Below are 26,823 nucleotides of genomic sequence, written 5' to 3'. Positions count from 1 at the left end.
TTCTTTTCTTTTCTTTCTTTTTTTTTTTGGGGGGGTTTTTTTTTTTTTTAGACAAGGTCTGCCTCTGCCTCCCAAGTGCTGGGATTACAGGCGTGCGCCACCACGCCCAGCTTCTTTTCTTTTCTTTTAAAAGATTTTATTTATTATGTATACAGTATGCATCAGATCACATAATAGATGGTTGTGAGCCAGCATGTGGCTGCTGGGTATTGAACTCAGGACCTCTGGAAGAGCAGTCAGTGTTTTTAACCTCTGAGCCATCTCTCCAGCCCCTGTAATTCATTTCATTATGTACTTCATCAATATGTTCAACTGCTTCTTGCTCTTCTTTCTCCCCTTCTGGCTGAGAGAGGCTGGTGTGTTCTCTCCAGCTTCGGGGCAGGAGCCAGTTTGGAGTTCCTGACCTGAGGCAGGATTGCAGATTTCTGTTTTGGGGCCACGGCACAAGGGAGGCGGCATGAAGCCAGAGGGCAGAGACCCCATGTTTACTGCGGGAAGAAGCTCGCAGGAGACTCAATGTTTCAATGAGACAGACAAAATGCATTTTAGTTCTTGATGACACAGCATGGTGATCATGAAGGTGGTTTTCATGTTTCAAATTGTTTAGGGTAAGTTGCAAATGTTTTCACTACAAAAACAGCATTTGATGCTGGGCGCAGTGGTGCACGCCTTTAATCCCAGCACTCAGGAGGCAGAGGCATGTGGATCTCAGTGAGTTCAAAGCCAGCCTGGTCTACAAAGTGAGTCCAGGACAGCCAGGACTACACAGAGAAACTCTGTCTCAGAAAAAAAAAATAGTATTTGAAGTGACAGGTATTTTGTGTGTATATATGCACATATATAAACTCACTGAGTACCATAATATATGCATAAAAATTTGGCTCATTTGCTATATTTAATTTAATATCTCTCTGCATATGTATGCAGTTAAAGGATAATTTTGTACAGTCAGTTTTCTCCTTCAACCTTTAGCTGGGCTCCAGGGATGAACTGAAATCATCTGCCTTTCAAGGCAAGCACCTCTTCCTCATGCGATGTCTTGCAGCTCCCCTGTCCATTTACTGGAAAGACTTAGAAAGTCCCTCAAATGACAAATCTATTTTTTTTTTCCTAAAAGCCATTTGTGGCCAGGTGGTGATGGCACACACCTTTAATCCCAGCACTTGGGAGGCAGAGGCAGGTGGATTGCTGTGAGTTCAAGGCCAGCCTGGTCTATAAAGCCAGTCCAGGACTGCCAAGGCTACAAAGAGAAACCCTGACTCAATAAACCAAAAAATAAAATAAAATAAAAAAGCCATTTGTGAAAGGAACAGACTACTGTAGAATTTAAGGGCAGGTCCTGAATGAAAAGAAAGAAAGAACCCCGTGGACCTGGAGGCAGCGGCAGAGGCAGGTGAGCCTCAGAGTTCAGAGCCAGCTGGGTGTGCACGTGAAGTTTCAGGCCAGCCAGGGCTATGTAGTGAGACCCTGGTCCCCCATGGCTGCCTCCCCCAATCCAAAATAAACAAAAAGAAAAGCGCTGTTCGGGAATTTTGTAAGAAGTCCTTCAATTTGGGTTCATCTAATGATGATTTCTCATGACGTCACTGAGGCTGTGGATTTTTTTTTTCTTTTTGGGGTTTATTGAGTCAGGGTTTCTCTGTGTGGCCTTGCCTGTCCTGGACTTACTCTGTAGACCAGGGTGGCCTCACAGAGACCTGCCTGCCTCTGCCTCCTGAGTGCCGAGATTAAAGGCGTGCCTCACTGTGCTCGGCCCATAACAATTCTTATAAAAAGAAAATATTTAATTAGAGCTGGCTTACAGTTCAGAGGGTTAGTTCATTATCGTCATGGTAGGAAGCATGGCGGCCGCAGGCAGACATGGTGGCACGCAGGCAGACATGGTGCTGGAGAAGGAGCTGAGAGCTCTACATCCAGATCTGCAGGCAGCAGGAAGAGATAGTGACACACTGGATATGGCTTAAGCATCTGAAACCTCAAAGCCCACCCCCAGTGACACATCCCACAAAGCCACACCTACTCCAACAAGGCCACACCTCCTAATAGTGCCACCCCCTATGGACTTATGGGGGCCATTTTAATACAAACTCCCACAGGGAGGAAAGGGTTTATTTTGAATATAGTTTCACAGTGTAGTCAGTCAGGGCAGGAACCTGCGGTCAGGAACGGAAGTGGAGGCTGTGGAGGAGCGGTTGCTTACTGGCTTGCCCCCCCCCTCCCCGTGGCTTGCTCAGCCTGCTTTCTTATAGGACCCCAGGGATGGCCCCACCCACAATAGGCTGGGTCCTCTCCCATCAATCATCAATCAAGAAAATGCACCATGCTGCACCCCAAGGAGGACAAGGGGAACCCCATCTGGTGTATAAGTGCCAGAACTGTGAATACTGGCAAGAAGCTGACAACAGCTGTGATGTCATCAACAAAACCATGCACGAGGTGGGTGAGTTGACCATCCATCCCAGGAGTGCAGGCGGTGTTCTTCCACACAGTGCCCAGGCTGAGGGTGCCAGGAGCTTGTACTATTTAGGCACTGCCCCACACTGTGGCCGCAGCCTCATGAGAGACCTCTTCCTCCACTGAGAGGGGTTACAGCAGCGTAGGTGACTCAAAGGCAGGTGTGACCACCACAATGCTGAGAGCACCAGTGATGACTCAAGCAGCGGTGTCCCCTGTGTCCCCAGAACGCCTCGAGCAACTTGGAGGCAGCAGCCAGAAAGCTTTGTGTAGGCTTTGAACTTTTTCCAAACCTACTTTATTTGGGGTTCTTTAATGCTTACACCTCCCTTCCAACCCACCTACCCTAGATAGGAGAGAAAAGAGGTTAACGGGAGCAGGAGAAGTAGACCTTTGTAGACTCAGTTCCTGGGAGCAATTCCACTGGCATAGTCAGCAGGATTCCAACAGTCCCACTAAACAGCAAACCAGAAATTCAACAAAAGTGACCGCAACCACAGCCGCTGGAACCCGGAGCAGCAGCCAGAACCCGGAGCAGCAGCTGGAACCTGAAACCTCAAAGTGTTTGGCGGAGCGATTCTCTTTAAGAGCATCTCGAAGTGGAGTGATGAACAGCTAAAACCAAAACTCCCACCTTTTGCCGGGCGGTGGTGGTACACGCCTTTAATCCCAACACTCAGGAGGCAGAGGCAGGTGGATCGCTTTGAGTTCAAGGCCAGTCTGGTCTACAATGTGAGTCTAGGACAGCCAAGGCTACACAGAGAAACCCTGTCTCGAAAAACAAACAAACAAACAAACCAAAAAGCCTGCCTCTTGGTTTGGACTCATAGACATTCATATCTTCTCTCAGAGTCCCTCCTAGCATGTTTATCAGTTGGCAAAGACCATTCTCCTGCAAAAAGTGGTTCCTTTTCCAGTGGACAAACACTCATTGTTCTTTCACAAGTCTGTTTTCAGTGGGAAAACACAGCACATCCTTACACAAGTCTGTTTCATATCCCACACTTGGGATCAAAACAAAAACATGTTGACATCCACTACAGCTTTGTCTCCTCAGCAATTGCTATTCTTCTAGAACTGTATGGAGGCCTCTGTGAATTTTTCTAAGGTTTCTGAGTCTCTGAGTTGCATGTTTACTTTCTTCTGTCCAGGAGGGTGTTTCAGTTCAGGAAGAAATGGCTACACATTACCAGTTTAGTGAGATTTATTGTGTCTGAGTTTCTGGAAACTCAGCTACACAGAAAGCTTGTTCATTCATCAGTCCAGAAACACATTATTGATGGCCTGTAAGCTACAAAGAAAGTCCGGACTCAACTTCCATCACAGGAAACATGGACTGATATCACGGGTCAAGTAGAAGGCTAAGAGTCCCATGGTTTGAAAAGATCAGGCCTTTGGGGAACATAGAGATACACTGTTTCTGTGGCTGTGATATTTCTTTCTTTTCTTTTCTTTTTTCCTTTTTCTTTTTTTTCCTTCAAGACAGGGTTTCTCTGTGTAGCCTTGGCTGTCCTGGACTTGCATTGTAGACCAGGCTGGCCTCAAACTTACAGGGATCCACCTGCCTCTGCCTCCCAAGTGCTGGGATTACAGGCATGCGCCACCATGGCATGGATGGCTGTGACAGTTCTGTAAGGTCATTCAGATAGACAAGTTTCTGAATGCAAAGCAGAATAGACCTGTTACCATGGATACTGAGAGGTCCAGGTGCACAGTGCTTTGGGAGGTGGCAGAAGAGGCTGTTGAAATGGGAGGCCCCATATCCTGTCTACACTGACTTCCTTTGGGGAACACTTAGGTGGGACACACACTCTGCCATGTGTGATGATTCAGCTAAAGACCGTTACCTACCCTAGGCTATAAGGTTCTGAAGAGGGGATTATTTCTGGTTTGTTTACCTCAGTGAGCCTCGCACAATGTCAGGCACATAGAATATACCATTTTGGTCATTGAATAACTTAAGTAAATTCATAAGTGATATGGAATTAGGGAGGCCCATGCTCTCCTTACAAAGAAACAATCTCCTCATAATTTCAATCACTGAAGCCTCGCATATGATAGCTAGATTTAATAGTCAGCCTGCTATAATGCAAGATCACTTGGGAAGAGAGTCTCAGTGAAGGATCGCTAGATCAGATTAGCCTTTGGGCATGACTGTGGAGACTGTTGTAATGTATGTGGGACGACCCAGTCCACTGTGGGCATCACCATTCCCTAGGCATGGAGTCCTGAACTGACTAAGAAGGGAGAAGTGACAGCAAGCACAGCCAAGCAAACATCAGAACGCAGCATACAGTGATTTGAACAAGAATGGTCCCCAGACATTCATGTTTAAATGCTGCTGTCTCTAGTTAAAGGAACCATTTGGAAATGATTAGGTGGTGTGGCCCTGTCATAGAAGGTGTGTCACTGGGGTCTGGCTTTGAGCTTTCTCCCTTCATTGTTGTTATGTCTCAAGATGTGAGCTCTCGAAGATACTGCTCCAATGCCTGCCTGCCTACTGCTGTGCTCCCTACCATGACCCTGTGAAACTGTAAACCCCAAATAAGCATTTCTTTGTTTGTTTTGTTTTTGTTTTTTCTTGAGACAGGGTATCTCTGTGTTAGGCTTGGCTGTCCTGGATTCACTTTGTAGACCAGGCTGGCCTTGAATTTACAGCGATCCTCCTGCTTCTGCCTCCTGAGTGCTGGAATTAAAGGCTTGCACCACCACACCTGGCCCTTAGCATTTCTTTTGGTAAGTTGCTTTGGTCATGGTGTCACTGCAATAGAAAATTAACTAATAACAAATAACTGGGCATGGTGGCACACGACTTTAATCCCAGCACTCAGGAGGCAGAAGCAGGTGGGTCTTTGTGAGTTTGAGGCCAGCCTGGTCTACAAAGCGAGTCCAGGACAGCCAGGGCCACACAGAGAAACTCTGTCTCAAAAAAAAAAAAAACAAAAAAAGTTTGTGGAATTTAGCTCAGTAGTAGAGAGCTTGACTAGCAAGCGCAAGGCCCTGGGTTTGCTCTACAGCTCTGAACAACAACAAAAACAACAACAAAAAAAAAAAAAAAAAAAGAAAGAAAGAAAGAAAAGAAAAAAAAGTATAGAGCCAGGCGTGATGGCGCACGCCTTTAATTCCAGCACTCAGGAAGCAGAGGCAGGTGGATCGCTGTGAGTTCGAGGCCAGCCTGGTCTACAAAGTGAGTCCAGGACAGCCAAGGCTACACAGAGAAACCCTGTCTCGAAAACAAAAACAAAAACAAAAACAAAAACAAAAACAAAAAAAAGAAAGAAAGAAAGAAAGAAAAAAAAAGAAGAAAAAAAGTAACTAAGACATTCTCCCTCTGGATATGAATCTATTCAGTATTAATAGCAGAAAATTTGATTAAAAAAAAGAAATGTTTAAAATAGGTATGGCGGGGGGGGGGGGGGGCAGGGGGGGGGCGGTCAATTCCTAACATCCACGTGGCAGCTCACAACTGTCTTTAACTCAAAATTCCAGGGGATCTGACACCCTTCTCACACAGACACTTGCAGGCAAAACATCAAATGCACATAAACAAACAAACAAAACCAAATAGGTATTACAGAATTTTAATCAAAGAGAGCACTGGAGTAACACAGAGAAAAAAAATCCCAGGTGGAAGCAGCTATCACATTCAGGGCCTGGGCATAAAGGCAAGAGGTTGGAGTATTGCAATCTAGAAGTGTGAAGGAACAATCCTGCATGCTCAGGGAAGGATGCCTGGAGGCAGAGGCTGGTGCCTCTGGGGTAGGGCTGGGGAGAAGACAAACAATGAAGTTGGTTTTAGGCTTGCCAAAAAAAAAAAAAAAAAAAAAAAAAAAAAAAGCAGCTAGAGACTGGTACCAAAGGCTGCATGGATGAAAGCTCAGCTTGGAGACACCAGCTTGCCTTCCAACTCCAGGCTTGCAGCTTCCCATGTACTGCTCACAGGGCAGAGGCCAGGATGCTGCCAGCATCCCATGGATGCTGCCCAGTGTGTAGAAAAAGAATGCCAAACCCGTGAGACAATACCTTGGCCAACAGCAGGATCTGCAACTTAATTTAGCCACTGTCTTAGTTAGGGTTTCTATTGCTGTGATGAAACACCATGACTAAAAGCAAGTTGGGGAGGAAAGGGTTTATTCTGCTTACACTTTCACATTGCTGTTCATCACTGAAGGAAGTCCAGACCAGAACTCAAATTAGGTAGGGGGCTGAATGTGGTGGCACACGCCTTTAATCCCAGCACTTAGGAGGCAGAGGCAGGTGGATTGCTGTGAGTTTGAGGCCAGCCTGGTCTACAAAGCGAGTCTAGGACAGCCGAGGCTAACACAGAGAAACCCTGTCTTGAAAAAACAAAAGACAAAAATCAAACAAACAAATTGGGCAGGAACCTGGAGGCAGGAGCCGACGCAGACAGAATCTGTGGTGGGGTGCTGCTTACTGGTTTGCTTCCCCTGGCTTGCTCAGCCTCCTTTTCCCATGCAACCCAGGGCCATGTGCCCAGGGATGGCGCCACCCGCAATGAGCTATTCGTCGTCAATCGAGAAAGTGCCTCACAGCTGGATCTTAAGGAGGCTAAAGGAAAGATCTTAAGGAACCTTCTTAAGAGGGTTCTCTGCTTTCAGGTGTCACGTTGGCATAAGATTAACCAGCACATGTACTCACACGTTAAATGGCTGCCTAGAATTTGGTCATTTAATCCACTTGTTCATTTTCATGGTGCTGGCTTTTCATGTGATTTCCAAATTTTATTATCCGAAACGATGCTGCAATGAACAATCTCTTCCTTCTCTTTGGATCATAAGGTTTGGTAACTGGGCCTAGCTCATAAGTTATGATTCATATACTTGAAGAGAAAATACTCATAGTTTTTATTTTCCTGGGCACTAAGTGAATTAGTGTTTCTTTCACCGTCAAATACTTCTCACAAATACTGTGCAAACCTGAGCGCTGTAAGCAAAAAACGTGTTCTCTCATTTCACTCTCTGGGAAGGCTTGATGCTACCAAACAAAGGTGAGCACCTAGCAGGCACATGGACACCGTGTTCAGTAAAGCGTTGGTGGTGCTGGTGCTGAGGTTAACTGCACCAGGTTTCTCTTCAAATACAGCCCAATGAGCACCAAGGCACAGAGGCCCACAGCCGCCTGCAGGTGGCCTTTGAGCTATTCTGTGCCTCTCTTTTGTGCTAGTGTTTTTGGAATGCAAGGGTGCCATCTTGTGGAACTTGTATTGAGCTCTTTTTGTTTGAAAGTGACTGGTGATACTGCAGTGATCTGTGTGATCACCTTTTTCTCCTTTTGTCTCATTTATCCTATGGCACTGCAGTGGCCGGCCGTAGTGTCAGTTTGCATTCCACGTGTTTGAGAATTTGCAATTTTTTATGACATTTTTTTTTTCAGGGTTCCTTTGTGTAGTCCTGGCAGTCCTGAACTTGCACTGTAGACCAGAGTGCAGGAGGGTCTCTTTGAAGTCAAGGCTATCTTGGTCTACATAGAAAGCTCCAGGACTATATTGTCTCAAAAATAAATGTTCAGGGGCTTATGAGATGGCTAAAGGCACCTGCTTCCAAGGCTGATGACCTGAGTTCAGTCCTTGGGACCCACACAGTGAAAAGAAAAAGCTTGACTCCCAAAAGTTACTTTGTAAGTTCTACATGGCCAGCACCCAAACACAGAATAAATAAATAAAACATTTTAATTGAAATTACTTTTTAAACCAGGCAAGGTAGCACACACTTGTGATCCCAGCACTTGGGAGGCAGAGGCAGGTGGATCGTTGTGAGTTCAAGGCCAGGCTGGTCTACAAAGGGAGTCTAGGACAGCTAGAGCTATTACACAGAGAAACCCTGTCTCGAAAAACCAAAAACCAACTAACCAACCAACCAACCATAAAAACAAAACCAAAAATAAAACCATATTCACAGTTCCAGGTAATGATGCAGAATTGGAGAATGGAGCCTGCTACAGAGTTGGCTGAGAATTTTTTTTAAACATTCATTTTTTTCTATGTATATATGTGTGGTGCCCATATGCCATAATGCACATATATGTGGCGGTCAGGACAACGTGTGGGATATATTCTTTCCTCCCACCAGGTGGGTCCCAGGGATCAAAGTCATTGCCAGGCTTGGTGGTGAGCACCTTTGTCTGTTGGGCCACGCCAGTGGCTCTAATCTCTGATTTACATACATTGCGGTTGCTATGGGTCTCACGTCCCATGTCTTCAGCTTATTATATGGGACACATATCCCTGCTGCTCCAGGCCACAGTTGTAACCCAGCGCCATCTTCCTTGGCACATTTTATTTCTGCATTTCCTTAGTGGTGGACACGGGTGCAGGCAGTCCTGACAGGGAGGCCCTTGGAGTCATCCTCATGGACATCATCAGCACGCTTCTCTGGGGGCGTCTGTCCAGGAGGCAGGCTTGCTCTAGGTTCCCTTAAGACTGCCAGTCTCTGGCCAGAAGGCGCGGGATCCTGTTTCCCAACTTAGTCCTTGCTAACCTTTGCTAGATCACATTTCTGTCTTTTGCCGATCTGATAAGTATGGATTGGCATCTTGTCTTAATTTGTACTCTGCCTACTAATGAGCTCGGAGCTTCCACCAATCTGTGCTCCCTCACCTCTCACGGTGGCCAGTGCGGTTAGCTGCTTCGAACTCTTTCCCCCTTTCCCTACTCCCCTTTTTTTCTCCCTCCCCTTCTCTCCCTGGTCCACACCCCTTTCTGTCCCCTCCATTCTCGCTGCTCCTCCCTGCTCCTCCTCCCTTCCCCCTCCCCTCTCTCTGCTTTCTGACATAGTGTATCACTTTTGCCAGACTTGCCTCAAACCCTTGAACTCAAGCGATCTTCTCCCCAGCATCCCAAGTAGCTGGGATTCTGGGAGCACCCAACTGCGCCAGCCTCTTTGCTTGTTTCTCCACGGAATTGTTAGATACTCTAACAGGTCATCGACTCAACAGTGTTCCAGAATCGTGAATTTATTTGGGGGGCACACTTCCAATATAGCTGGGCCTGAGCTATTGGCTACATGTTATTATTGTTGTTTTTATACAATTCATGTGTGACAGCTTATCTTAAAAAATAAATGTGTGGCCGGGCGTGGTGGCGCACGCCTTTAATCCCAGCACTCGGGAGGCAGAAGCAGGCGGATCGCTGTGAGTTCAAGGCCAGCCTGGTCTACAAAGCAAGTCCAGGACAGCCAAGGCTACATAGAGAAACCCTGTCTCGAAAAACAAAACAAAACAAAAAACAACAAAAAATACCAAAACCAAAAACCAAAACCAAAAACAAAAACAAAAAATAAATGTGTGGCACATGCTTTTAATCCCAACAGTTGGGAGGCAGAGGCAGAGGCAGGTGGAGCTCTGTCAATCTGAAGCCGGCTTAGTCTAAACAGTGAGTTCCAGGACAGCCAGGCCCTGTCTCAAAAAACCCACAAACCAACAAATAAATATGTAGGAAGGTTAATAAGGCCTGCTATAGTTGGGATATTTTCTTTAATCCTCTTATTATGTATGCATGTATGTATATGTGTGTGTGTGTTATGCATGTATGTATATGTGCGTGCATGGGCTGCTGCGTAACTTGTGGGAGTCAGTTCTCCCCCCCACTTTGTTCTGAGGCATGATCTCTCACTATGTTATGTGTGTGGCATCCTTCTGCCTCTGTTTTCCATCTCACGTAGGAATGCTGGAATTACAGAGATAAGGCCCCGTATGTAGCCCTCTATGTAAGTCTGAGGCAGTAAGCTCATGCCATCGAGTCTAATCAGCAGATGCTTTTACGTGCTAAGCTACCTCACTGGCTCCCGTACCTGGATCTTAAATGTCCCGCCAACACCCACGTGTTTAAGGGTTGGTCATCATCCTGGCACAGTTAGGATGCAGTGAAGCCTCTAGTCGCTTCCGACATGATGGACTGTCATCTGCAGGACACGTAAGCTGAAATAAGCCCTTTCCTCCCCAAGTTGATTTTAGTCATGTTGTTTGTCACAGCAACAGCAAACAAACCAGAACAGAAATTGGCACCATGATCATGGGGTAGTGCTCCGACAGACCCGACCATGCTATTTTGGGGAGGACTGAGAACTAGAAAACAGTTCAGTGTTCGGAGCTTGATGAGCTGTCGCGGGAACTTGGAAGACAGGGATACTGAGAGTGCTGCAGACAACAGGGGCCTGGCGCGGGAAGTTCCAGAGGGAAGCAAGGGCTTTCTGGAGCCATCCCTGGGATCCTCTGAATTAAGGATCTGTGGTTTCTAACTAGCTGGGGCTGAAGAGTCACCTGTGACTGTAGCAGACCAGCATCACTGAGGTCTAACCTGGGAAGTGTCTCCTCAGGGCCAGCACACTGAAGCTGTGGTCCAGAGAGGTCCCAAAGCTGCATCTCACGCTGGGAGCACGTCAGAGTCTTCCATGTGGTGTTGGTTTTGATGCTATGAGGGCTGCAGGATAGAGGTGCTTACTAAGAGGCTTAGCGCTGTGAGGGGCCAGCATGGCCATCACCTCTTCTCATGTGCTTGGTTCCACTTACACAACTTTATCATCATTATCATCATCATCATCATCATCGCCATCTACTACCACTACTACTACTTTGTTTCTCTGTGTAACAGCTCTGGTTGTCCTCGAACTCACGAAGATCCGCCTGCCTCTGCCTCCAAGTGCTGGGATTAAGGGAGTGCGCCACCACTGCTCAGCCCATTTACACAAGTTTAAATAATCATCTGTCCATGTCTTTCGCTGTGTGTGTGTGTGACAAACTCTTGCTGCTCACTAACTGGTGGTTTCCCTGGCTCGGCCTCCCAGATGCTGGATTACAAGGATAAGCCAGCATGCTAGCTTTAAACAGCTGATGCTACTAAGTTGTAGAAATTGTATTTTCTAGGTATCAGTCCTCACTGTGATTATTTAACTTTGAGGAAGATTACTACACAATTTCTGTCTTGTGCTTTTGCCATTGTATCTAAGAAACCAGAAATAATCCCAGTGTTGTAAACCTTTCTATTTTGCTCCTAAGACTTTTATTTCTTTTTTTTTCTTTTAAAGATTTATTATTATGTATACAGAGCTCTACCTACATGTACATCTGCAGACCAGAAGAGGGCACCAGATCACATTATAGATGGTTGTGAGCCACCCTGTGGTTGCTGGGAATTGAACTCACGACCTCTGGAAGAGCAGTCAGTGTTCTTAACTGCTGAGCCATCTCTCCAGCCCCCAAGACTTTTATTTCTTAAATTTAGGGCACTGATTCAACTTCATTGTTTCATGCAGATATCTAGTTTTCCTAGCACAATTTGTTGAAAAACTAGTCCTTTACTTAATGTCCTGGGCAGCCCTGCTGAAAACCGTCCGATCACGTCTGCAAGGGGTCTCCACTGTGGTCCACTTGTCTGGCAGCTATGTACAACCTTTTGGTATCGAGATACCTCACGGTCATGTCCTGTAATTCCAGTCCTCTGGAGGCAGAGGGAGGAGGATCTCTGTGAGTTCAAGGACACCCTGGACCAGACAACAAGGTCTAGACCAGGCAGGGTAACATAGCAAGGCCTTCCCTCAAAATAACCCTCTCACCAAACTACAACATGCCCACAAAAGTCAGTCTCATAATATCTCATGGCTTTTATGTTGTTGTGACACTGTTTCTGAGGAGACATGACAAATGTTCTCATTAGATGAAGGACAGACAGGGTGCTAGAGAGATGGCTCAAGAAGTTAAAGCACGCGCTGCTGTTGAGAAACTCCCACACCTACATGGTGGCTCAGCATCCACAGGTACACACTAAGTGTGCATACATATGTGTAGGCAAGACACTTATACACATACAATAAAACATAAATCTGAAAAAAAAAAAGAATGGATGACAGATCAAGTAATAATATCATCCAAGTCTAGCTTGGTGAACTAATGAGTTTATTGGGATTACTTTAACAACATGGTTGAGAGGTTACTTACAGGAGCAGGGACTTCATAAAGATATACATGTCCACTGTATACACATAATAAACATGTACATATATGTTCCCATAACATTAATTCATATTTATTTTATTGCTAACTACTTTATAGTGTATACTGAATGTTTCCCACAACCCATTACATCTTACTTTATGAGACCTTGATCTTATGACCATAGTGTGTGTGTGTGTGTGTGTGTGTGTGTGTGTGTGTGTGTGTGTGTGTCTGTCTGTCTGTCTGTCTGTCTGTCTGCCTGTGTGTGATGGAACTCAGTATTCAGCCTTATGCAGGCTGAGGCCCCAAATACAGAGGACACTGTATTTATATTTCAAAAACATGAAACAATTTAAAAAGAAAGCATGTTTTTTTGGTATCAATGTAAATACTTTATCCTGCTTCCAGATAAGACATGCTGTTTTTCAAGCTGGGGAACATACTGCCAGGAGACAGCCAGAGGACAGGGCACAGCAGACACACTGGAGCAAGTGCTTAACTGCATTCACTCCCTAGGAGCACCACAGCCCCCTAAAAAGCATGTCACATTCTCATATCTGAGCACTTAACGATGACCTCGGCCTCCAGCTCCCTAAAGCATCACTTTATACCCAGGCTTCTGACAATGCAGTGTGTGCTTTCATAATGTAATGCTGTCTGTAATAAAGACTTGCCAAGAAATGGCTACATCAGAGCTGGTGAGAGAGCTTATCAGGTAAAGGCACTTGCTGCTAAAGCTTATGACCTGAGGTCAATCTCTGGGACGCCCATGGGAGGAGGACAGAACTGGCCCCCACAGTGTGGACTCTGACTTTCCACTGTGGCACACACTTAATCTGCACCCCACTCCCAAATTCCCCAAATCAGACAATGAATTCATGGCATCTTTACATTTCAAAGCAACTCAATAGAGACTTATAGAAAGTCAGCTAATTCTTGGGAAAATATCCCAAATTCTGGCACTCCGAGCAATGTAGTTGTTACATATCTTCTCCTTAGAAGGGGCCCTTTCCAGCTTGTTTCCAGGCTTCCTTTACTCCCTTGATGCTTTCCTTCTTCACGCATTTCCAGTATTCTTGCACACTCTGCTGCTGTGACACCTGTTAGCCGGAGAGAAAGATGAGCAGTCACTGGTATTCAGGCCAGGCACAGTCTCATGCCTCTTACTGGTCCTGTTGCCGCCTTTCCACACTTCTCTAAAGAAAGGTGGAGCTGGGTTATATTGCCAAATGCACGTAATGAAACCGTGTTTATTAATTTCCCCCAAATTACATGTGCTGTGGGAATCCTTGTGAATTAATTTTTTTGAAGCTGTAAATGAACGTCCTTGTTGTTGTGAGCACACGCACCACATTCTCCTTAGCTTCTTCCCTGTCTCTTGTCCTAACTCCCTGCTGTCTGTGGAGATTCTCTGCACCCAAGTTATTCTGATGCCAATTTCCTTCAGGAGAGGACTTCTAGTAGATGTTAAGGCAAATGCAACTCTGGGCTTTATTTTTCCTCTCATCAGCCACGGCAGGTACTCAGAGTTCTGCCTGTATTATGGTTAGTTCCCAATGTTATACCTATTAGTTTTCTTAATTACAGAGATGAGTATCTGAGACACAGGAAAACTAAGTGGCTTTACAAGATTCATCAGTTAATACATGACAGAGCAGGATTTGAATCTAGAGGTGGATACTGAGTCCAAGGTCAGACCCAAGGTCAGATCCTAGGCTGATTTTTGTTTTGTTTTGAGAGGAGGTTTCTCTGTGTAACAGTCCTGGCTATCTGGAACTCGCTTTGTAGACAAGGCAGGCTGTAGGGGCTCACACCTTCAATCCCAGCACTCAGAAGGCAGAGGCAGGCGGATCTCTGTGAGGTTGAGGACAGCCTGGTGTACAAAGTGAGTTCCAGAACAGCCAGGCAAAAACAGAGAAACTTTGTCTCAAAAAACCAAAAACAAATAAAAAATAACAAAACAAATGAATAAACAAACTAAAAATCTGTTACCCATAGCCCTCGATGCATCCTGTTTCTCATTACTCCAAGAAATTCCCCATGGCTGAGGCATTCGTCACCATCCAGGTCAAAGATCTTGAAGACAGTGTCTAAAATGTTGTTTGAGAGCTCCTGTCCAGTTGCTACTTTCACAGCTCTCTTAAACTCCGCTAAAAAGTAAAACAAAAAACTGCCAATCAACCAGGTAATTTAGTCTAAAAGGATTTAGTTCACATTTCCATTATTTGAGAAGTAAACACAAAAATACCCAAACAAGTATATTTAAATCATGCATTTGAATACATGGTAGAGACCCGTCATGAAAGTAACACAAGGCATTTCAACTTAACCATGGCTCCCAGGAGCATATTCAATTCTGCTCCCTTCCCCCTTCTTGAGAATAAGAAAATGAAAGCCAAACTAACTCTTGACTAAGTGTGCTGATGCTATGAACTAGAATCAGCAAGACGCATTATTTTACTGCTAATCATCTCCTTGATGGGCATCATCTACTGACTAGTGAAACTACAGACAATGAAAAGCAAACGGTTTGGATCTTACCAAGTCTCACGGGGCGATGAGCTAAACTAAACATTTGCATGGCGATAGCAAAGTCTTCCAAATGCGTTGTAAAATGGCAAAATGACTTGAACTCATCCAAACTAATGCTCTAGTAAAAAGAAAGGGTTTTTAAAGTTACACTTAGTGTAATACATCACAATCCTATTGACGTTAAGCCTTCTACCCTAAAGCTTATGAGCTGTAGATCCCGCTAAGCCAGCTGATAAAATGTTGAGGACACAGAGTGTGGAGCTGAGGGAGGTCCACAAGAGTGAGGGCTACCATGTGGCCGGGGACCTTCCTGGTTTCCTTCCTTAGTCTCACTTTGAGGCTCTAGCTGTCGAGGTAAAGGGAAGTCACGGGTGGGCTGCAGCCCTGTCAGGCTGGTGTCTACTTGAGTATGCACTAGCACCCACTGCCACTCTTGTTCCCTTTCTCTGTGGATATGCGCACAGACTCATCAACAGTAGCCATACAAGGACAGAGAGTATGTAAGTGGGGAGCCATTTCACTGAAACACAAGCTAAACCCAGCCCTGCTGGCACTTTGACTTTAGACTTCAGGACTCTAGAAGAGAGAGAAGGCAGGCTTCTGTGCTTTACCTACAGCCAAGGAGACCAGCATACCCTGTTCAGTGGGTCACTCCTAACCAGGGTGCAGGGCACTGAGCAAGATGGCCTCTGCAGAAATTCCAGCTCTGCCATCAACAATGTGTATTATCCTTGCCTAAACCTCAGCCAGGCAACTCTTAGGTCTCTTTGCCCAATGTCTATGGAGTAGAGCAACCGAGATGTGAACCCCGGTCTATCTGCTTTCAGTATCTAGGGACCTAAAAACAAGCAAACCTAAGATAAAAAGCTACTTTTCCAGTAAAATCAGAGAGGAAATTCTCCTCTTTCACCTGATGCTGCCCAGACTTTTTTCAAACTCATTGTCCCTCTTGCCTCAATCTCCAAAGTAGCTGGGTTACAGGTACATGCCAGCTGAGCCAAAGTGTCAAAGTTCTTAACTTGAAAGTAAATTCTTCCAGATCTTGTCTCTGCATTTACTCAAGCCTCACTGCTCTCAGCCTTTGTGGAATAATCAAATATTTATTTGTAAAATTGCAACAAATTTAAAAAATTACTTTTCTTATTTTTTTATGTGTGTGGGTGTTGTCTGTGTACCATTTGCATGTCTGGTGCTCATGGAGGCCAGCAGGTATCTGATCCTCTGGATGGAGCTAGACATGTGAGCCACCATGTAGGTGCTGGAATCAAACTGGGTCCTCTGGAAGAGCAGCCAGTGCTCTTAACCACTGAGCCATCTCTGCAGGCCCCACAACAAACTGTAAAGAATACATGCCCAAGGCAGAGATTGCAGTGGGTGGAGACTGGTCTTCCTCCTCTGATCCCTCTCCTGGTCTCACTGCACTGACAGCGCCTGTATGCTTCCAGAAATACACACATAGCTCACACAACACAAACTGCCTGTCTGAACTCGGGAACAACCTCTTCACACATTTCTACACTCTGCTTTCTGTCACTGTGAATTTGCCAGCAGTTGTGAAACAAGGAGTGTTTCTGTGTCATATCACGATGTTACAACAAGCATGGAGTACAAGCCTTCTGATGTCTGCTTCTCTCTTCTCAGCATACTGAGTGACCTAGGACCTTGTGCACGTTAGGCTTTTCTGACAGGTAGAAATGGCATCTCATTACCATCTGAACTTGTACATCCTCAAAGTTGAGGTTTTACACTGTCATATGTAAGTTCTTTTCTTGTGACTTTACATCCTGTCCTGGGGAGGGTTATCACTGCTGCGATGTGACACCATGACCAAAGCAATTTGGGGAGGAAAGGGCCTGTTTAGCTTATGCTTCCATATCGCTGTTCATCATCACAGCAAGTCAGGACAGAAACTCAAACAGGGCAGGAACCTGAAGGCAGGAGCTGACGCAGAGGCCATGGAGGGTGCTGCTTACTGGCTTGCTTAGCCTGTGTTCTTATAGAACCCAGGACCAGCAGCCCAGGGACGGCACCATTCACAATGGGCTGGGCCCTCCTCCATAAATCACTACGAAAATGCCTTTCAGCCTTGTCTACAGCACAATCTTATGGATTTATGGAGGCATTTTCTTTCTTTCTTTCCTCCTCACCCCCTTTCTCTTTTTTCCAAGACAAGGTTTCTCTGTGTAGCCTTAGCTATCCTAGACTAGCTTTGTAGACCAGGCTGGCCTCAAACCCACTGAGATCACCTGCCTCTGACTCCCTGAGAGCTGGAATAACAGGTGTGTGTCACCATGCCCAGCAAGGGTTTGTTTTTAACTATGTTCAGCATCCTGCTGAACATAAAAACACAGGTGAACAGGTTGGAATAGAAGAAGTCAAATTTGGCTTTATCTCCAGCTGACACATCATCATAGAAAATGCCAAGGAACCAACAACAAAAGCACAGCCCATACAAACAAATGAGTTTAAAATAAGCCCCCCGATAGAAGATTAGTACGTAGAAATTAAATACATTCCTATGGTAGAAATAGTTGGAAAGTCAACTCATACTTAGGACAACATGAACTAACAGAAAGTAATTACAAGTAAGTTGAACAAAAAACTTGCACTGAAATTTCACGTGTTGCTGGTAGGAGCCGGAAAGATGACTCGGCATTAAGAACACAGTTCCCAGCATTCACATGACAGCTCACAGCCATAACTCCAGACCCAGGGCATCTAACTGCCTCTGGCCTCCACGGGCACCGTGGGCCATGTAGTGCACACACATACAGGAAGACAAAACACGCATAAAGTAAAATAAGTCTTTAAAAAGCAAAGAAAGTGTTGCTGAGTGCTGCATTTTCTGATTGAGGTTCCCTCCTCTTGGATGACTTTAGCGTGTAGGAAGCTGACATAAAACCATCTAGCACACTGTCCTTTCCCCACACTCTGGTAGGCTGCTAGGTGGCCTCTCTTCCGCAGAGGCACAACTGCCCCTTTTGGTTTCTGGACATCTTCCCGAGAATGTATGTAATGTTGGCAGCCTGAAATACAGTGTTTCCCCAGACAGTGGGCAACCTAGCTTACTGTCAGTATAATGAAGACAAGGCCTCCCTCTGCAGCAAGGGTCAAGCCCCGCGGTCCTGCTTCTGCTGCCAGGCTGCCTGGTTTGGCTGCGGGTGATCTCTTGCACAGCAGCTTTCCTCTGGGACTCACAGAATCACTGTTGTGTGCAAGGGAAGCTAGCCAACCAGGATGGTCATGCTGTTACTGTGCAACAAGCACTAGGTTTTTTGTTTTTGTTTTTGTGTCTCTGACCCAATAATCCTGTATCCTGTGTAAGCATCCATTAAACTGTGCAGGGTAATTAGGAAACAGAGAACAACTTCAGACACTTTATAGTAGCTGACAGACTGGACTTTAAAGTTCACTAGAGACTGCTCAGCTCCTTCTAAGTGTTTGACAGTTACAGATTTTAAGAGTCCCTGACAGACAACATTTATATGTATAACATTTGACTTTCCTATTCAGTCTGAGGAGCATCTCTAGAATCAGAAAAGTTTTCTTTGTATCTAATCAAGGTTGTAAGCTTTTCCTTTTCTTTAGTTTTTTCTAGACAGAGTTTCTTTGTGTAGCTTTTGTCTATCCTGGAACTTGATCTGTAGAGTAGGCTGGCCTTGAACTCAAGAGATCTGCCGCCTTTGCTTTCAGAGTGCTGGGATTAAAGGCATGTGCCACCCCCCATAACCTCTCACCATCCCACTTTTGTTCTTGTTTTTTTAAATTTTCATTTTTTGAGACAGGGTTTCTTTATGTAGCCCTGGCTGTTCTGGAACTCGCTCTGTAGACCAAGCTGGCTTCAAACTCAAGATCCATCTGCCTTTGCTTCTGGGGTACTGTGATTAAAGGCATGTGCCACCATTCTAAACATTTTAAAATTTTAAAACTTAAATTCACTTATAATTATGTACTCCCACTGCAATTATCAGTGGAATTGCTTGTCTTGGCATGGTGGCACACAGGAGGCAGAGCCAGAAGAATCACAAATTCAAGGCCTGACTGGTCAACATTGTGAGATCTTGTCTCCGGAGGGGAAAAAGGATTACTTATATTTTATCTTTTCTCTTTTGTTAGAAATAGCTTTTAAAGGCTAAAGAGATGACCTAGCAGTTACTAATATTGGCTGCTCTTGCAGAGGAGCTGGATTCGATTCTCAACACCTACATAGAATAGGTTGCAATCTCCTGAAACTCCAGTTCCAGGGGACTTCACTCTCTTCTGGCCTCTGTGTGCACTTGTACACATGTGATACACACACACACACACACACACACACACACACACACACACAGACACACGGACACACAGACACACATAAATAAAACAAAAACAAAGAAAGGCATCCATAATTTAAAAAACAGAAATAGTTTTTAAGACCTTATATAAAAGTACTTGTACATTCCAAAAACATTTTGCTTACATAACAGGGGGAAAAGACAGTGTGGAGACACAAGCCTGTGGTCCCAGCTGCTTTGGAAGCTGATGTGAAAGATCACTTGAGGTCACAAGTATAAGATCAGTCCAGAAAATACGGTAAGGCACTGATTCAAAACAAACAAGTGACCAAACATCACTTGAACTCTCGCACCAGATGCACTTTAAATGAGAAGGGCACCCCAGGCTCACAGCTCGTGACTGACTGTCTGGTCCCAGCTGGTAGAACTGTTGGAGAAGAGGTAGGAGATGTGGCCTTGCTGGAGGAAGTATGTCATACTTTGAGGTTTCAAAAGATGTGTGCCATTCCCAGTCTTTCTCTCTCTCTCCCTCTGCCACCGTGCCTTTGCTCTGTCACCATGGATCCTAACTCCCTGAAACCATAAGCCCAAGTTAACTACTTCCCTTTGTAAACTGTCTTCGTCATGGTGTTTTATCACAGCCACAGAAAGTAACTCTGACAGGTACAAAAGCTATGACTGCTGGTTTGGTCCTTATCATTTTGTACGTCACACACAAGCCACATTTCTCACTAAAATGTGTATACTGGATCGGTAATTCTAATATGCTAATGACACAGCAGACATGTCACTGAATTCACACTGTTCCTAATGGTCTTCAGAGGGCTCTGTTGTGCTCTCCAGGCAACAGAGGCAAGCACGCCTGTTTAGTTTTACAGTGTTAACAAACAACCTTGCTCACTGCAGTGGCTAAGATCTGCAGAGCAGCATCAGTGGGTGGGGAGTCTCGGGAGTGGAGCTGCAGGCTCAGGGGATACCCTTGAGCTGGGCCATGCTCAGTGTCGGAGCACAGGCTGAGGTAACGGACAAGCTACTTTACTTGATTATATGAAATTTCTAGTTTGTTTTGTTTTGATTACATGTGTAAGAAAAAGCATACCAACCTCTCCTACTGACAACTTTTCTCTCACATTCTTCCAGTAAATGTCCTTGTTTTCGGTGTTAGTGAAGAAAAGCAGCCATTCTGCAAAGTCTTCTTTTCTCATGAAATTCAGACCTTTAGAAAACTGAAGGAATTCCATTTCCTGAACTTCTGTTTGTAAATTTTCCATAAATCTAAGTATTAAAATAAGAGATTGGTATAAGTAGCTAGTGGCATTCCACTAATACTGAAAGCAGGCCTGCAAGGCAGTTCCTCTGCCCCAGCCTAGGAGCTGGCCTCTGAAAGGTGAGCAGAAGGAAGCCAGGGCGGAGAGGGCTGTGGAGACGAGGCAGCGAGCTGTGACGTCCAGTTCCTGCTCACTCTGCCCACTGTGTTTGCGCAGATCACACCTGGCCACCGAAGCTGCGATCAGTGCGAAAGTGTTAAAGTTATGCAAAACATTGCTTTAATAGATCCACAGAAAGTAATGTCCTGTGGAAAGCATCTTTTCCATTATAGAAACATTGCCAACAACTGGGAAAATGAAAATTTAGAAGAGGACACTCCTTTTAGAATCGTAATAAATAATGGTTTGTACTATTTTTTTTCAGACACCAAAATAGGTACAATGTCCTTGAATTAGAAGCTAAAGTTTACATGAAGTTATCTGCAGTCTTTTGGGCAACACTAAGAATCTACAGACTCAATATTCCTTTTTAAAAATAAAAGCAGCATGGTAATTTGACCAAAGTCACAGCAACAGCTTCGGGGAAAGCACAAGTCGAACAGACAAAAGGTTGACTTTTACTCTTGAACAAGACTCTAGGAAGGTGGCACTAGGCTTATTACCTGAGTCATGTGGAGCATTAAGTTTTCATGTGCTGCAATCTCCGAGGGGGGGGTGGAGGGAGAGACAGACAGAGAGAGAGACAAAGAGAGAGAGAAGGGGGGGAGGGAGGAAGGGAGGGAGGGAGAGGGAGAGAGAGAGAGAGAGAGAGAGAGAGAGAGAGAGAGAGAGAGAGAGAGAATGTGTGTATTTATTGTATGTCATAGCACAATTTAAAATGGGTGCAATACATACATGAGATTTAAAAAAGAGGTACATTCAGTCCGGTAGAAAAACCCACCATTGTTAATAGCTTGCTGCAGGGTCTGCATTTTCCCATACACTTGAGAGGCCTGGAGGCGGAGAATGGATGCAGCCTCTGTCTCTGTGAAGAGCCTGTTACCTACAGCACTTGAGTGAACCAACCAGATGCACAGATTTTTCGATGCTATGTTCCTTTCTGGGTCAAAGCAGAATTTTGTCTTGTGTTAGACCAGTGGTTCTCAACCTTCCTAAGGCTGCGACCCTTGAACATTTCCTCATGTTGTGGTGACCACAGCCATAAAATTATTTCATTGCTACTTCATAACTGTAATTTTGTTACTGTTATAAACCGTAATGTAAATGTTTTTGAGAGGGCTGCAGTGCACAGGCTGAGTTCTGGGAAACGAGTGTATTCAGTCTCTTCTTACATAGGAAACTTCCTAAGCAAGTGCTGTTGTGCTTACCTTCGAAATTCTTTATAGTGAAGTTTTTTTTCTCCTTTTTTCCCAAAGAAACGCACTTGAAGAGTTGTGTTAATTCCAGGCTCTTTCATGGTTGGTTCCTATAAAAAAGGACAAAAAAGAAACCTGTGGGCTGGGGCTTAGGGAAATATCCACAAGTGTGGCAAGAGGCATCCGTTGTTTCCTAACAGGAGCCCCGCCCTCTCCCTCCCTTCTAAAAGCCCTGGAGAAACGGAACAGAAGGAGCACATCCTAGCAGGACAAACCTATAGCTAACATTATACTAAATGGGGGAAAACATCAGAAACCCACAAAGAGCCAAGGGTGCCCAGCCCCTCTCCCCCACTTAATACAGCAGTGGTTACAGGTGTGTGTCCCACACCTGGCTTGGACACAGCTCCCCAGAGGCTCCCTCTGCAGCCCTCACACTGGTCTGGAGTCTAGTACCAAACGCTCCTCAGATCTCTAACCCTATTCTGGCTTCACTGCAGGTCAGACAGGGTAATTGTTGAACTCCGTCAATAGCACAGGCTTACTTTTCTCCAGAACCTGCCTGTTTAAATAAAACAGCGGTTGCCTAACTCAAGCAAATAAAAGACGATGGACTCTGTTGCCTCTTAGCAAAGGTCTGCCTCTGTGTAGTGCCCGTATAGATGCCATTATCTGTGAAGGTGTGTCTTTATTTTTGCTTCCACTCAGTTTAGTGGACACTTTCATTTTTAGCCTTAAATTTCCACAGTGCTAAGGCTCTACAGGTCTAATGAAGCTAAGGGTATCTGCTTCGGGACTACAGAACGAGAAGGCAAATCAACCAAACAGTCAAATGTCCCCAATTTTAAGCTCAGGAAAAAAAAAGTGTGTGTGGTTTTTGTTTTTGTTTGTTTGTTTGTTTGTTTTCTCGAGACAGGGTTTCTCTGTGTTTCCTTGGCTGTCCTGGACTCATTTTGGAGACCAGGCTAGCCTTGAACTCACAGAGATCCGCCTGCCTCTGCCTCCCAGGTATGGGATTAAAGGTGTGGCCACCACACTTGGCTTGGAAAAAAAGTTTTATTCCAAACAATAGTATCTACTAATAGGCTATTTGATAGTAGCTATTATGATTGTCCCAGAAATCTGAATGAACAATTCAACTTCATAAAAATATGATTTGCTAGCTTTGAAGTGTGTAAGCTGTAGTTGGACATAATGTTGCATTTCCACGTTTCCTTCAGGGTAGCTTCTATTTGTGATACTTACCAAATGTCAGACTAAATGTCAAAGCAGAAATAATATGTTTATGGCAGCCAAAATATTTTTATTAATTCTTTGAGAATCTTTCTTTCTTTCTCCCAAGACAGTGTCTCTCTATTATGTAGTCCTGGCTATCCTGGAACTCACAGAGCTCCACTTGCCTCTGCCTCTTGAGTGCTGGGATTAAAGGTATGTACTGCCACGCCCCACTCATTATTGTTATTTTTATTCTGTGTGTGTGTGTAGGTGTCATCCTCAGGAACATGGTCCACTTTGGAAACAAGGTCTCTCACTGGCCCAGAGCTTAGCAAGGAGGTTAGATTACCTTGCTAGAGAACATCTGCCGTCCCTTGTTGGGCTTACAAGCATACACTACCAATTCTGGCTTTGACATGGGTTCTGGGGACTGGGTTCATGTCCTTGGGCTTCCAATGCAAAAGCTTTACCAATGGAGCAATCCCCCAGTCTGAAGTAACTTAATTAAAAGAAAGATGTATTTGAGTGTTCTATCTGCATTTACACCTGCAGGCCAGAAGAGGGCATCATATATTATAGATGGTTGTGAACCACCATGTGGTTGCTGGGAATTGAACTCAGGACCTCTGGAAGAGAAGTCAGTGCTCTTAACCTCTGAGCCATCTCTCCAGCCCAAAAGAAAATCTTCTTAAAAAGATGACTTTGGGGCTGGGCGTGGTGGTGCACACCTTTAATCCTAACACTTGTGAGGCAGAGGCAGGTGAATCGCTGTGAGTTTGAGGCCAGCTTGGTCTACAAAGTGAATCTAGAACAGTCATGACTACACAGAGAAACCATGTCTTAAGAAACAAACAAACAAACAAACAAACAAAGGCGACATTGGGGCTGGAGAAATGAATCAGCAGTTAAGAGCACTGTCTGTTCTTTGAGAGGTCCTGAGTTCAATTCCGAGAAACACATATTAAAAAATATTAAAAAAAAAAAAAAGATGATCTTGGCATAGGCATTACATCCTGTCGCAGTGTGGTATCTACACACAGTGCTGCACATGCTGCCTGTGGAGGGGGTGTGGTTTTGATTTTTGAGAGGGTCTCATTTTGTAACCCTGGCTGGCCTAGAACTTGCTTTGTTAACTAGGTTGGTCTTGAACTCACAGAGCTCTATCTGCCTCTGCCTCCTGAGTGCTGGGAAAAGGACATGCTCCTGCCAGAGGTTGTGATTTTTAAAAACTTACACACTTTGAGATAGGTATGCTCTAAAGATGGAGTGATTCAGACGTTTAAGAAAATCTCACAAGATGGAGTTACAATTAATAGAAGATTGTCAGTTGAAATGTATTGGTATACTGGTGAAAATGAAATTTGTTTTTGTCCCATACAACATACTGGCTGATATTTGTCAAAGTCTGGTAACTTTATCAATAGTCACACTTTTTGATCCAGCAACTGAATTTCTGGGGAGTCATCCCAAGGTACAGTCATGTGTACATAAAAGTGTAATCCTAGTATTATTCCTTACAGATACATGATAAATACTCCCCAAAAGGGGAATGCCAAAATAAACATTATAGCCATACTGAGAATGAGACATTAAGCTAGGGAGATAGCTTAGTGTCTTAAGCACTTGCTACACAATTGTGGGGACCTGACTTCAGATCCCCAGAACCCACACAGCACCAGCTGCAGTAGCATCTGTCTGTAATCCCAGTCCCTAAACAAGGCATGCAAGGACAGACACCTGAAGCTGTAGTCTGACCTCCACACCTGGGCTGTGGTGCACACATACGTCTCCATATGTTCCTTGGTTAATAATATAGTATTTGGATATACTATGTGAAAATAAAAAATGTAGAGCAATATAGAGTATACTATTGCTTACACAAACATGAAAAATAAACTGGGTGTGTAGCTGTAACTCTTGTACTAGGGAGGCTGATGGAGGATTGCTAGAAGTTGAAGGTTTGTCTGAGCTAGAGTGAGACCTTGTCTCAAAGAAAAACAGAAAGAAAAAAAAATGATCCCTACATATACCTAGAAACAGTACTCGCTGCTCAGGGCAGAGGACTGGCAGGACAGCCCTGTGCATCTGTACACATCTGTGCAGTTTAGTAGGGTGTGTGACACTGAGGTCTTCATAAATCCAACGACCTGGGGAGATGACAGCTATTGCCAACAGCATGTGTTTGGAAATGTTTACTTACATACCTGGTATTCTGTCTCATTAGTCTTCACTGTCTTGAAGCCATCTTGCTTACTTATGATCTTCTGCAGCTGGAAAGATTACAGACATGAGCTTACAAGTCCGTCTAATAGAGTTTTCAAACTACCTGAGAACAGATGCTAAGCTGTCATTATAGAACATCTGCTAGTTGTCTGTGGGCTGACTGCTGCTATGTAAAACCACAGGAGGAAGCAGATGTTTCCATGGCCACCATGGCCACAGTCTTCTGCTCAGCAGCAGCTCATCCAGCAGACGAGCTCGAATGGCTGCAGTCTGCAAGGCTTTCTACCTTGTCCTCTCGTGGTTTTTATTCAGGTTTTTCTTTTTTAAAAATTTTTTTATTAATTTATTTTTGTTACATCTCAGTGGTTTATTCAGGTTTTTCTTACACCACTGCTAGTTCACAGACACAATTCCAAATACGCACTGAAATTGAGGTTAGCCTTCTATATGTGCTCTTCCTTTTGTTTTCCGAGACAGGGTTTCTCTGTGTAGCCTTGGCTGTCCTGGACTCGCTTTGTAGACCAGGCTGGTCTTGAACTCACAGAGCTCCACTTGCCTCTGCCTCCCGAGTGCTGGGATTAAAGGCGTGTGCCACCACGCACAGCATGCTCTTCCTTTTATTTATTTGTAACAAGTTGTAATACTTACATTTTTGTTAATTATAAAACATAACAGTTTCTTAAAGCTGAATGATAAATAACCTACCTACCTTTCAGAGTCATTTGTACCAGTCTTCATATGGAAAGCAAATTAAAAGAAAAGGATTTAAAAATATGAGATGTATACGAAATCTCACACTATGGTTTAAATCAAGTAGGAAACAAATCAGCAGGATTGTTTTCTACATGATTTGTCAGTAATTTACCAACTGTGACATTAAATCACAAATTACAAATCTAAGCTTGGCGCTTCCTTTTATGTTTGTTTAGACAATGGCTCATGTTGGGTTTTCTAAAGCCTCCTCCCTCAGTGCTCAGTGCCCCTCCCGACTGGAGGGAACTACTGAAAGCTTACATCAGTTTCACCCTTTATGTCTGCCATTGAAAACCTGAGGGTAAGGAGGCCAGCCAGGTCTACAAGTGAGTCCAGGACAGCCAGGGCTACACAGAGAAACCCTGTCTTGAAACCTCACCTCTCCTTTCCCCCGCCCCAAAAGAAAACCCCACGGTACAAGAATACTCACATTTTAATTCCTCCCTTTGCTCAACACCAGTTCTTTCATGCAAAAATGACCACAACCCAACAAAGAGAAGAGCCTTCCACAGCAGACCACCATGCAAGCAGAGAAGAGCCTTCCACAGCAGACTACCATACAAACAGAGAAGAGCCTTCCACAGCAGACTACCATACAAGCAGAGAAGAGCCTTCCACAGCAGACCACCATACAAGCAGAGAAGAGCCTTCCACAGCAGACCACCATACAAGCAGAGAAGAGCCTTCCACAGCAGACCACCATACAAGCAGAGAAGAGCCTTCCACAGCAGACCACCATACAAGCAGAGAAGAGCCTTCCACAGCAGACTACCATGCAAGCAGAGAAGAGCCTTCCAC

The 26,823-nt window shown here is 44.7% G+C and overlaps 1 protein-coding gene across 1 annotated transcript in view; it reads right to left on the bottom strand.

Moving 5' to 3' along the window:
* Positions 1-12,346: 12,346 nt before the first annotated feature.
* Positions 12,347-26,823, bottom strand: part of MICU2 (mitochondrial calcium uptake 2) — a 76,503-nt gene continuing 62,026 nt past the window's right edge. The window contains exons 7-12 of the mRNA XM_084767227.1: positions 25,254-25,319; positions 21,847-21,944; positions 20,315-20,486; positions 14,944-15,052; positions 14,395-14,552; positions 12,347-13,502 (exon numbers count right to left, since the gene is read on the bottom strand). Of these exons, the coding sequence (XP_084623353.1) occupies positions 13,398-13,502; positions 14,395-14,552; positions 14,944-15,052; positions 20,315-20,486; positions 21,847-21,944; positions 25,254-25,319 (708 nt within the window). The 3' untranslated portion in view covers positions 12,347-13,397. The remainder of the gene's footprint in view (positions 13,503-14,394; positions 14,553-14,943; positions 15,053-20,314; positions 20,487-21,846; positions 21,945-25,253; positions 25,320-26,823) is intronic.

Source organism: Acomys minous (genome assembly GCF_964271855.1).
Source record: "Acomys minous genome assembly, chromosome: 18".
NCBI classification, from domain to species: Eukaryota; Metazoa; Chordata; class Mammalia; order Rodentia; family Muridae; genus Acomys; species Acomys minous.
Note: the sequence above shows the minus strand (reverse complement) of the source record. Positions and strands in the feature narration are given on the sequence as shown.